The sequence below is a fragment of the Corvus moneduloides genome, chromosome 2 (assembly GCF_009650955.1).
Source record: "Corvus moneduloides isolate bCorMon1 chromosome 2, bCorMon1.pri, whole genome shotgun sequence".
NCBI classification, from domain to species: Eukaryota; Metazoa; Chordata; class Aves; order Passeriformes; family Corvidae; genus Corvus; species Corvus moneduloides.
The window spans coordinates 116,262,636-116,275,447 of record NC_045477.1 but is presented as its reverse complement, the minus strand read 5'-3'; the positions used below and the strand labels follow the sequence as shown (position 1 = coordinate 116,275,447).

Below are 12,812 nucleotides of genomic sequence, written 5' to 3'. Positions count from 1 at the left end.
ACAGGTGATCCGCAAACATTTTTGTTCACAAAATGATTCTAATCAGATAATTTGTAGTTCTTATAGTGATACTCTTACGAGCAATCACAAATGGAAGATAACCCTCAATTAAAAACCTAACACTTAACTGTAGCATTTTACTTCTATCACCTGTAAGAATTAAGACGGCATTACACCCCCTAAACTACTCCTCAAAGCAGGTCCTATTTTGCAGCCACCATTCTCTCTGTACTGCAACTGGGGAAGAGGGTGAGCAGCAGAGAACACAGGTGGATTTCATAAGCTGTGTATACAACACATCATTAAATATGTAACCTAACAAGAATTTATAGTCCCATTCACAGATCTTAAAAAACCCCACAAAATGAAAAACCAATACCCAAAGACTAAAATATGTTTCAGAGAGGGTCTTGCATTACTCTGTCCTTCCAGCAGGAATATCTCAACTCTTTTTGATCTCTTAAAATAAAAGGAGTAACTTAAGCTACTCGGGAAGTTGCTACTGGGGGTACAAATTTGCCATGTATTATACAACTACTTACTAGTAACTAGCTGGTAAACTACCAGCCATGAATACTAGATTTTCTCTCCAATTTGACCAGTAGTAAGGCACACTCCTTTCCCCAGCAGAGAATAACCCAGCTTAAGGTCCTTAAGATAGGACTGTTTGTCACAGTGTGGATTTGAATTACAGGCCCTGTAGCAATGTACATAAAATACCCTGCCAACAGTGTCTCAGACACTATATACATGTTTCACAAACAGAATACAAATATACGCTGCAACAATGGGCTGTAAAGAGATTTGTTAAGAATGATTCAAACAATGTAAAAACCATTCTGAATTTGTCAGAAAACATAACCTGTTAGTTCTGTGCTAGTGACAGCTTCCATTCTTTCATTCTTTTTAAAAGACAGACAAAAAGACACATTTAAGCTCTGTTGGAAAATTAAATTTGAAGCTGTTCAGATCAGCAGGATATTTTAAGGCTCAAATTCTTCCCAGTATCTTCTACTCAAATTTTCCCCCTTTTCATGTGCACCTTCACCATGTATCTAAATGGGATCTTTCAAGAGACATCAAACTTCCAAAATTGTAATTATTGTTAAAAGACAAAATACCAATCACTAGCAGGGCCACGGACTATTTTCTTTGTATGAAATCCTGTGGTGAAGAGAAATCTAGCAGCAAGCTGAATACTAATCATAGTTATTTCTTCTGCTTCAGGCAACAGATGATCTTGTCCTAAAGAAAAATCAGAATACTCACATGTAGACAAAGTAAAAGCAACTTTTAATAATTTAACTGATTTCAGATTACTGTTTTGTCTGACATGGTGTCCCAATTTTAGAAGAAACTGGATCAAAATAGCCTCTAGCTTCTATAATGTATCATTTGAAAATGTAAGCTTTAATACAGGTACCTGGAGGCTAACATATGTCTGACTTTTACAAATTCAGCATCTCATCTTTGAGAACTGTTTTCAACAAAAGAGCCTCAAACTTGAGCATTTTAACTTGATTTAGTACAGCAACTGAGTAATAGCTGATAGTTTATCAAAGTATTTTGTGCTAAATATGCTGGCAAGTTTATCACTGATGAACAACTGAACAGCAGGTGTCCAACTGCAAAAGTCCACAAGGACAAGAGTATTCAAAGCAGGACACACCAAATTTTCACTGGCTAGATAAATCCTTGGCCACACAAACCAAAATTCTTCTTGCAAGAAATGAATCCATAATTATCACACTACCATACTAACCTGGAGGAGGATTTAGGTAGACACTATTACAAGTAAGCAACTTCTTTATGAACTGGAAATATTCCAGGCTGTACTGCATCCGATTGTGCATGAACTGCACGTTCTGCTTCCGCACGCTTCGCTCAATGGCTGAGGGCATTTTAATCTGGTGGGGTTTAGTGGTGATAGCGATTTCTGAAATATATTTTATTAGTTCATTGTCTTTGTCTATCGTGTCCATGCGTTCATAAAAAAGAATGTAAGCATTCCACCACCTCTTCTGGCGCCTGTAGGACATTCGCTTCATCATGTGGTCAAACACTTCGCCCATGTACTCTCCCCCAAAACACTGGTTTTTCATTTCTTCATCGTCATCCATTTTACACTCTGTCACATCTCCATCATCAAATTTGTACCACCGATTCTTCTCACCATCTCCACCATTCCTCTGGATAATGTAAGAGTAGTAATGTCCACCGCTGGCCTGGCCGCTGTGCACAAGTACACCCACAAGTCTGTACTTTGTGCTCCCAGAGTGTTCATTTTCTGACTGCTCATTTTGTATTATCTGATTTTCAGGATTCACATCATCCCCTTCCAATTTTGCTACACCTGCCACCGTGTAAGGTTCCATGTCCAGTTCTCGTGGAAATTCAAAATAATCATTGAATTTGATTGCACATTCCCTTTCCCAGTCATAATCAAATCGTTTCAACTGGATTGCAAGAACTGGAGGCAACTTCTTAATCAACAAGCGTTTCACTGTGTCCACCTAAAAAAGGACGTGAACAGTTACCAGCTCTCAAATTTCCATTCATTTACTCTCACCAAATACCAAACTGAGTAATGAAAAGATGACTTTTCTTCCCTGAACATGAACTAAGGCTGAACATAGTACAGCTGTAACATCACAGTTGCACACAAATTTAATATATAAGGAAGCATTACCTTTTTGTTGCATTTTTCACAATGATATGCATTTGCACCTTCCAATAAATCTCCTTTGACGTACTGTTCCAAAGAATCGAGAAGGTTTTGGTGATTCCTTATATCTACATTCAGAGTTGTGAAGGATTCCTCACATTCATACCTAGGAATGAATAGGTAAATGTACGAGAAAGGTAGGAACGTGTTCAACTTCTTATGTTTTACAGGTGCTACAGTGCGTAAGCAGTACAAGAACTGAACTCTTTTTTATTGCAGTTTTCCTACAGTTACATTACAGTAGCTGCACACCACATTTTTATGGTCAGGAATTAGACTGATAAACACAAATACTGTATCACACCTAAAGACAACAGTTCAAAACAGATGCCAATTCAGCAAAAGACCAAACAAAAAGTCTTTTTATTTTCTATGTAAAAATCTCTGAACCACCATCTTTATAAAATCTTTTTGCATGTTTATGACTGGCTTTCACACTGTGTTCTAAATATAATCCACAGACAAATCTCTAGCAATGAACCAGCAATGCTTGAGAGACAACCAGTTGATACATCCTGGAAACAACTTTTTGTTTTTAAAGATAAAGAAGTGATGAATAAATTTAAAAAGCTGCATCTATTCCAGTGTAACCCTGAAGGGCTTGTTTTCCTGATATGCAATCAAGCCTTCAAAGACTGAATAAATAAATATTTAGAAACACTTCAACCAACAGCAATATTCATTCATCCATTAAATAACTTACAAAATATAGAAAGGCTGTTAATTTGCCATATACAAATCCACAGTTTAGTTACCATGAGTTTTCTCCTCCCTAAACTACAATCAGGGTAACATTTTTATTAATAAGCACAACTACGCAAATCCAGTAGAGCTCCAAAAACACAGAAAATACTTCAGGATAGTACATAATATCAGGAATGAATGGTAATTCATGTTGCTTCTCCTCTGCATCTGCCATTTAATTACCCATTGCATATAAAGTAAAATCAGTGCTATCATTTTACCTTGCAGTATTCCAACGCACTTCTAGTCACTCATTGTAACCCACGAAACTTAAGATGTTCACTTTACAAATTCTTCTTATTCATACATTAGCTCAATTGAAGTTGAAAGATTACCTCAATAAAATCCTTTTGTATCATTTTTCCCTGTCTTTTAATTGCTAACTGAAGGCTAAAGGAAATGGTCAGCTTTCAAAATAAAGAGTATTTGCAATGGCAACATACAGAGATCTGTATTGTTAAAGAATCACGCATGATATGAACAGTAGGAAGGCCAACTGATAGTGACAGAAATTAAATACAATAATAAAACAAAGCCAGATGTAAAAAAGCATAAGTTGATCATTAGGCCATCCTGAATTTTGCATGCAATTTTAACCATCCATCTCAAAAAGAGAGATAGATTAAAAAGTCTAGGGAATTACAACTTTACAATGCCTAGTTCTATTCCTTCATTAACAACCATCATCAAAACAGTGAGCTACAGACCTGCAGTCTGATTTGGCATGGGTGGTTTCTTACACACCTTCTACAAAGCTGAGTTTCAGTATTCACATTTAAAGCTAACTACAAATACAGCAGGAACCTTAAGACAAAGATGAACCTCCTATACCACTGTCCTTAATTAGAGGTTAAGTAAGTGAGTATGTGAGTATGTTCATAGTGAGTATGAACAGTTTTACTCACTGGAACTCAAGATTCCTACTTGGCTCAGCTCTAAACACACACTATGGAAAACCAAAGACAGAAACAATTTTTGGCCAGGTATTAAAATTTTCTACATTGCATTTGGCCCCTATAATTGTTTTCACTTTTAACATGAAAAAGCTTTTTCTTTCCTGCCTTGATCAATACACAATGCTTCACATACAGTCTGTAAGTCGAAGCAATAATGATTAAGTGCCTGTAGACAAACGAATGTTCATCTGCAGAAAAAAATAAGGTAGCAAAATCTATTCGCTTAAAAAACCCACTCTTTGACTCTAATTACTTTTATAGGGATACAAACACGGGTTGTTTTTCTGTAAAAAGGATTAAAATCTTCAACACTTACCGATGTGGGCATCCTTGACAAATCTTCTGATCAGCAAAGGACCCTCCTAAAACTTTACTTAACATTGCTGGATGGCCCAAAGCTTTTAAAGCTTCATCTAAGCTGTCCACCAAGGAATTAAAAAATTCTAAAGCATCGTGTTGTTCACGTAGATTTACAGGTTCACCCCAAAGTCTGAAAATGAAAGCACATTTCGTCAAATATTTTTTGTTTTGTTCACCAATAATTTCTTTTAGAAAAAAAAAAATTATTCAAGCTACTAATCCCTCCTCCTTAAAGAGCCAAACTACTCGTTTTTGATGTACTATGCGCCCTGTTGTTCTTTCCCCGACACTTATCTGGTAAGTATAAAAACATGGTCTTGTGTATAACTTCATACTTAATTCAGTGTCTCACTATCAAAAACTGCTAAAATTCAAAATAACCATCCTGCTGTAAACCTAAATGTATTAATAGACTTCTACAGAATGGTGAAAAAGCATATAAAGTTGCACAGCTTCTGCTAATTTACACTTTACATCATTGCCATTCTGCTATGATTAGTTTTGTTGTACTTAGTGGTCCAGTGAACAAACATCAATTCTCAATTTTCTACTTACCTAAACTGTTTCCAAAATCCTCTTGGTACATAGTACTGTAGCCTGGAAGCTGCTAAATGACCAAAAATTACTTGGAGATGCCTCAAAACACCAATATTGTACTCTTTTCTGTCTTCAGTTTTGCTCAGTGCTGGTTTGTCTTCATACTGATGTGGATAACCAAACACATCATCTCGTGGGTCAACATTGCTCTGAAAAGCAGAAGAAAATTTGTGCAATTCACTTTCATATGTAGCTGTCCCATAGTTGCATCCTTTGTTTAATTTGACAATCTAAGGCGTTTCACACTCTCAGCTGAAAACCCAAATACTGTCTTTGTTTGCATTAACAGAGTCGTGGTGGCAGAAATAAGGTGCAGTGCTCTCCAGTACAAAACCACAAGGAGGAATTCTGGAAACACTGCCACCTGGATCTTCTCAAGTGCCCCTCTGACAGTGAACCTATTCAAGTATGAAAGATTATCCTATTTTCCCCATGGATATCAGTGGAAATCAAAGTAATTGATTGGCAACAGAACTTTATTATGACCTTTTCATAAAAAAAAAAAATTACAATTTAAAGATTAGGTAATTCTATCTAATTAAATTTACCTCGTTGTCCTGCTTTTCATCCCCAGACATATCATCATCTACATCACTGCCCGTGCCTTCAATTGCAAGAATCCCATTCCTGATGGCTGGAATCATGTACAGCTGCTGAATGACAGAATTCATGTAACAAGTGGCACCAGCATTTTTCAGTCCCACAAATCCCTTTGGCGGTCGAGGCCCAACAGGTGGCAGATATTCCCATTCTGTGAGCGCTTCACAGGCTAAGAGAAAACAGCAGAATGTGGTCAAAGAACTGTTTTGTTACAAAATAAAGAGGACATTCATACAGTACAAAGGGCAGTTGCATAAAATTATTATTAGTCTGTATCACACTGCAATTTAATAAAAAACAATGTTCCATCAGAAAACTTAATTGCTAAAATTAACCCAACTTCTATGAAGGACAGTTCTATCTGTAGTCTTAATGTTGTAACATTTTCTTCCACTGCATAACTAAAGAGGTGGCCAGACAAAAATTTAGTCTATTTATATGTGACACAGAAGTCTTTCCTCAATACCAGCAAGTTTCTTAGCTGAACAATTCAGCTGAATGAAAACAGAATATATAACCAGTTTATAAGCCTTTCAAAAATTATAATACTCTCCAAAATTTATAATCCTTAAAAAATTTACATTATTTCACTTAAGCCCCACTTCTACTTGCCAGGATGGGAAACAATTTTAGCAAATGCTATCTATATAACTTGATATATATTTTTTCCTCCTGAGTCTTCTCTCTCAGGTTTCCTGACATCTCTTCAAGAACATTTACAATCACAGGTTTCCTATGCTAAGCTGCTGTTCTGCAGTTTTAACACAAAAAGTTCTGATATAAGAGAGCATGCATATTTACAAGCAGACTTGGTATATGAATCACAGAGCATGCACAGTTCATACATGTGTTCTCTCTTCTGTCTGACATACCACAGAGATCTGGTGTTCTACTGTGCTTATCAAATACTTGAGTGGAACGAAATGCCATGAAATCCTTCTAAATGTGAGGTGATAAGAAATACACTACTTCCCAGTAGAAAAAAAGTGAAGAAGAAAGGATGAGGCAGAGGGGAAAACCATAAAGCTATCCTTTTAATTTATTCATCTGTGATGGAACCAAACAGAAGAAGATTGAAAAACCTCAAACGACTCACTGATAGCACCATTCAAGCAAGTAGCACTGCCATTTGGAGAGGTAGTGGACAACTCCCACCTTGGGATACTATTTTTAATTGCTTATGGTTTTGGTAAATGCTGTGAGTTTAAACCTTCTGTTAAATCACACAATGGTTTGGGTTGGAAGGACCTTTAAAGATCATCCAGTCCAACCCCCTCCCATGGGTCAGGACATCTTCCACTAGACCAGATTGCTCAGGGCCCCATCCAACCTGGCCTTGAACACTTCCAGGGACGGGGAATCCACAATGGGGCAACCTGTTCAGCATTCTCATAGTGAAGAACTTCTTCCTTGTGTCCAGTCTAAATCTACTCTCAGTTTAAAATCATTGCCTCTTGTCCTCTATAACTACAGACCCTGGTACAAAAGTTTTCCTCCAGCTTTTTTATAAGCCATGTTTAAGTAATGAAGGTCACAATAAGGTACCCCCAGAGGCTTCTCTTCTCCAGGCTGAACAACTCCAACTCTCCCTGCCTTTCTCACCATATGAGCTTGGGTTTTCTTGGTTTGATGGTGTTTGGATTTTGTTTGGTTGGTGGTGGTGGTTTTTTTCTGTTTTCCCTTTCCCTGCTAGTATTACAGCAAAACATTTTTGCTATACCATATAGAGCTGGAGAAAATATGCTCCTGCTTGTTCATTTTTAAAAAAGTCTTACATGATTTTAGTGATAACAACAATCTATGCTAAAGATGAGCCTTTTGCCATCCTTTTGAAAATTAGCCCAAGTTTCACTTGACTATTGGGTTTTGAAGCACTAACAGACTGCAATCACTACAATCTTTCTCCGCTGAGAGGGAGAAAGTTCTTTCAGCGCAGAGCTGTGCAGAGACAAGGCCAAAATGGAGCCTGAAAAAGGACTATGACAAGCAGAGAATGAGTTCAGAACTAAAAAGAGAAACAGAACAGTGGACCTGTGCCTGTGTGTGGACAATGATGACAAATCAGGTGAGCAATCAAGAGACTGGCACTAAAACTAAGCTGAAGATACCTGGTGAGGCTCTGGGATTGGTTAGGAAGAGCCTGAAATGATGAGACAGAAGTAGAAGATACAGATAGAATGAGGTTCCTGGGAGCTGGTATGGACAAAGGGGAGTAGTCAGAGACTGAGATAGGAAGGGTCAGGCTGTGCAAGTGACTGGGGCTGGAATTTGGATGGTGCCTTGGAATGCAAGTCGGTACATTCACTGCATAAAGAAAAACAAAGGCTACACTGGCAAACTCTTCTAGATTCTGACAGCCTGATTTTCCAACATTAAAAGCAGCCACAAACAAACCATGAACTAAAAACCCCAGCATTTGGTTCACTGGATAATATAAACAAAACCTATACATGACATATACATTAAAGAGTAGAAAATAGATAATTAAAAGTATTACATACTAGTGATTGCTGTACCTATGTAATACATTTCAGTCAACGTGTCTACTATCTGTTTGAGATTTCGCACACATCCAACTGCTAGTGCAACTAGGAGCTCAAAGCCAGCATTAATAGTAGCTGGTGAACTACAGACTGGTATGGCCTGCTCAGCAGGCAATTCTCCATTTCTCATGTATTGTAGATAAACATTGGATGCTGGAAAGATGAAATCATCTATCAACTCCTGAAAAAAAAAGACAATAAATCACCTGTTACCATGGAAATTATTTTACAACAGAGTAAGGGCTATTACATAAATGAATGTCTGAGAACCAGAGGGGTACTTAAAAACAAAGTAAGAGTAAAAATTGAGACCAACACCACAATGAGCTTTTAAATTTAGAACAGAAGAACTCCATTCTAAAGTAGTTCCCTGCAAACCACCTCCCCACTTAAAGTTAAAAATAAATCTGTACTGTTCTTGATTGATAAAAAATTTCTTTTGCAAAACCAGTATTATCTACAAAGGTCTTTATCAATTAGTGCTGAAAAACCAACACTCCTGTTCTATAATATCAGAGGTACAAACAAAACAAGTCTGATTAAAGAGATGCTCAGATATGATGCATTTGTTCAAACCTGCCCTAAGCATTAACAGCACTAATTAAGAACGTGTGCGGGAAAGACATTACAGGGGTAATGAAGGAAAGCAGTCCTGTACAGGACTACCCTGTATCTAGCTCACTATCTCTGTGTGATGTTTGTCAAATACTGGAATACAGTAAAATGAGAATGTTAAATACACTTTATGAATGAAACATGGAATTTTAAAAATTATTTTTGAAGAAAACATTAAACTCCAATTAAAAGTATTTTTATGGATACAGATCACAAGATGTGAAGCTTCTTTTGACTTATTTACAGGTAAAAACAAACAACAAAAACCCCCCAAACATCCACCCCCCAAAAAAACCCCTAAAACCTCACAAAGACAAAAATTCCCCTCCATAGGTCAAAAAACTTGAACTTACTTTAATGAGATTAGCACCTCCTTTTTCACAACCAATGTGGTATTTCTTCTCAGGTGTCTGGAATGCTAACAACTCTTTTGTTACTCCAAGGTGACCCTCTAAGATAGTTTCTTCAACACCTGTCTCCCCTGTTCTTTTTACTTCATCCTGCCATTTAAGAGAAAGTTAGGATACTCCAAACAGCAAATATTTACCAAGCTCAGAACTGTACTTTACAATAAAGCAGCAAAAACCTAATTATCAGGAATAAACTGATCCCAAAACTTACCCTAATCCTCTTAAGCCAGTCAATTTCATTATTGAGAAGAACTTCAGCATTGGGTACATTAATATTACTGTTGTAAGCATAGTTAAGAAGATGTCTTAAGAGGGTGAAGTAGTCTCCAGAATGCTTAGCTCTCTCTCTTGCAGTGCTCTGTGTAAACCAAAAGCAAATGAGAATTTATACACGCTTCTACTTACAGTGCAACACCAACATATTTCCCCTAAATCTGACAATAAACATAAAAGAAAACAAGTGTAAGGTGATTTTTAACCTTTTAGAAGTTTACAATAGTATTTAGCTGTTAATGAATGGCTTCTCAACTATTTTAGTAGCAATTTCTATACCTGAATGGGAGAAAGAAAACCAAATCAAAACTTACAATCAAACATTCAAGAGAGGCATGAGCATGGGGAACTGAAAAGCCCTGGCAGGACCAGTAGGAGAAGGCACTAACTGTAGGTATCTCTCTAAGCTGCTAATGTTTTTACTTAAAGGTTAGCAATCACCAAAGATCAAATGCAGACATTAAAGCCTCTTGTTCATGTTCTTATCAGAAAATATAAGAGAGTCCCTCTTCCCCTGATCTAGCTCAAATGGAAATCATCTGTGCTGCTTGCCTGTAGGTCAGAAGGAATCTATATTTTAGTGACTGTTGTTAATAGCAATTCGTCTTTTCTTGCAGGTATTTTGCCCTATTACTTTTTACAGACACTCCCATATTGAAGACTTTATCTCGGAAAACTTACCCCTAGAACAGTAAACAGCAGGGTAATGAAGAAAAGGAGAGGTCTCTGTCCCATGCAACACCTGGTAGCCATTAAAAAGAATTGCTCCTGTGCCATCTGACGAACAGTTCTGGAAATAATTTAATAGAAACATTAAATTCAATCTCCCTATCCAAACAGGACATTAATTAAATTTGTGTTTATCTGCTTAATGCCATTTTCTAAAACTGAAAGTAATGTAAGAAACGAGAATAGTTTAATTATTCACTAGCCATCATATTGTTTCTCCTCGCAGTGAAATTTCAGATGCATTAATTATATTACAAAACCTGTTCCACAAATCAAATATTTAAAGAAAAAGAAACTTAGAAACACCTAACACCACTACACCTTCGCAACTGCCAGCAAATATTGCATAACACAACCATTTGCAATCCCAAATCTTTTTTTTTTTTCTAATCAAGCACCAGTTGTACCTGGTAAGACAAACCAGAACTATTCCAGTAAAACTGCTTTTATGTGTCGCTGCAGCAGTTTGCTGAGTATGTTTGAAGTGATCAAAATTTATCATTAGTAAGACGTGAGAGATGATGACCCTCCTGAAAATTCAAGTGGCTATAATTAAAGGAAATTTTCCACCTCAGAATCTAATCTAATCACTGGAGCAATGCGGGAATGGATAAGGTTCAGTAAAAAAAAATACTTAAGGCAAATCCCAAATCCTGTTCTTTTAAGTAGTAGGATTGTCTGAGCAGTATGCCTTGTAAAAACTGTTAGGAACAACTCTGTTTGTGTGGGAAGAGACTACAAATGAATGCTGAATGAACGATTTTATCAAAGTATCTCAGCATATGAAAAACTGAGTTTTGCAGAGTCTGCTTGGTGTGGTTGTCTTTGTTTTGTGTCCATGGAGTCAGGGTGGAAAGCACACCAAAGAATCCTATTCCCTTCAGAGTTTTTTCATGTGTGGTTAACTGTGGTTTCAAAGCCACATAAGGATGACCTTGAGGTCAGAGCAAAGATGCACCTGGCTGAGCACCCCATCTCTGGTACCATGCACAAAGGAAAGTGCACAAGAAGAAGGAATCATGCAGTGACACTTCTCCAGAATGTTCTCTCAGCTTCTAACAATCCGTGGTTCAGGAAGACTACCAAGAGGAGTATTTCATAGCCCTCACTGGACAAGTTCACAAAAGAACCCCTCAAACCATTTCCAAACTGAAGGGTTGCACTGCTTAAGTGTTATGCTCAAGAAGGTCTTACACAAAGAAACACAGTTCTTCCTTTGTTCTCCCTTTGCTACTTCTGATTTTAAGGGTCTCTGTGGTATTCTCCTCCCACCATTCATCTCTCCTCCAATATGAAGTGCCCCCAGCTATTCAGCTGTTCCTCAGATGGAAGTCATTGCAGAGCTTTGATCTCCCTCGTCACCCTTCTCTGATCTTTCCAAGTTCTCCTACTCTGCTCTGAGTTGCAGCAGACCGTGCGGAGGGGCTGGTCTGTTTTGTTCTTAACAATAATTGACATTTTATGGGGTCTGACTGCTGAGCTGACATTTTTGTAGAACATCTCACAGAAAGTTATTTTAAGATACAATCCATCAGCTGCTTGGGACACATCACACAGACACTCCTCAAGTCTGTGCATTTAAAGGCAGAATGAAATAGATACAGGTGATATTCTCCTAATGTGAGAAATGTAACCAAGCGAACACATGCCTTACACTGTTATGTTTCTGAGGAGCATGCAATGTTTGAACACCAGTATTATATTTTTGTGAAGCTGTAACAATCTAAGAGCTCTTAAGGAATCATGAGAGGGATGCAGCTGCCTAAGCACAGGCATCTTGTGCTGTTTTAGACACATGATGACAGCACAGAGCTGGCACACAGGACATGAGCTGCATGATGAACTTGCACTCAGCAGGTGGAACAGCTGGAGGTCAAGCACCTCCCTTAGAGCTGCCAACCTGAATCCTGCCCTATTGAGTGCTCCAGGACACAGGTTTCTGTATAGTTAACAGACAACAGTCTCTTCAGTGGGTATAAGTGCCATTGCTTTACACCAGCACAAAAATTTTTATTTATTTGGGCCACATACATGTGGCCACCAAACACTTTGCAGAAATCAGCAAACTACTTCTGGGTTCCAGGATTATTTAGGATTAGCTGTTCAGCTATCTCCTCTTAACTAAGGAGACACCACTACAAAATCAATTATCTTGCACTCAGGGGACACCACTACAAAATCAATTATCTTGGAGGGGAAAAAAACTGCCCTAGCATTTAGTATTAATTTTGCATTCTGTTTCTCAATTTAGAGGTAGCAT

General features: G+C 37.6%; 1 protein-coding gene across 4 annotated transcripts in view; it reads right to left on the bottom strand.

Annotated features, from left to right (window-relative positions):
• USP9X (ubiquitin specific peptidase 9 X-linked) overlaps nt 1–12,812 on the bottom strand; it is a 101,452-nt gene that overhangs the window by 18,965 nt on the left and 69,675 nt on the right. For 3 of the 4 annotated variants that reach the window (XM_032100941.1, XM_032100942.1, XM_032100939.1), the window contains exons 27-36: nt 10,505–10,613; nt 9,762–9,908; nt 9,494–9,640; nt 8,484–8,706; nt 5,931–6,151; nt 5,341–5,531; nt 4,742–4,915; nt 2,690–2,831; nt 1,763–2,513; nt 1,122–1,245 (exon numbers count right to left, since the gene is read on the bottom strand). In XM_032100941.1, coding sequence (XP_031956832.1) covers nt 1,122–1,245; nt 1,763–2,513; nt 2,690–2,831; nt 4,742–4,915; nt 5,341–5,531; nt 5,931–6,151; nt 8,484–8,706; nt 9,494–9,640; nt 9,762–9,908; nt 10,505–10,613 — 2,229 coding nt within the window. The remainder of the gene's footprint in view (nt 1–1,121; nt 1,246–1,762; nt 2,514–2,689; nt 2,832–4,741; nt 4,916–5,340; nt 5,532–5,930; nt 6,152–8,483; nt 8,707–9,493; nt 9,641–9,761; nt 9,909–10,504; nt 10,614–12,812) is intronic. The other variant, XM_032100940.1, reaches the window with a different exon arrangement.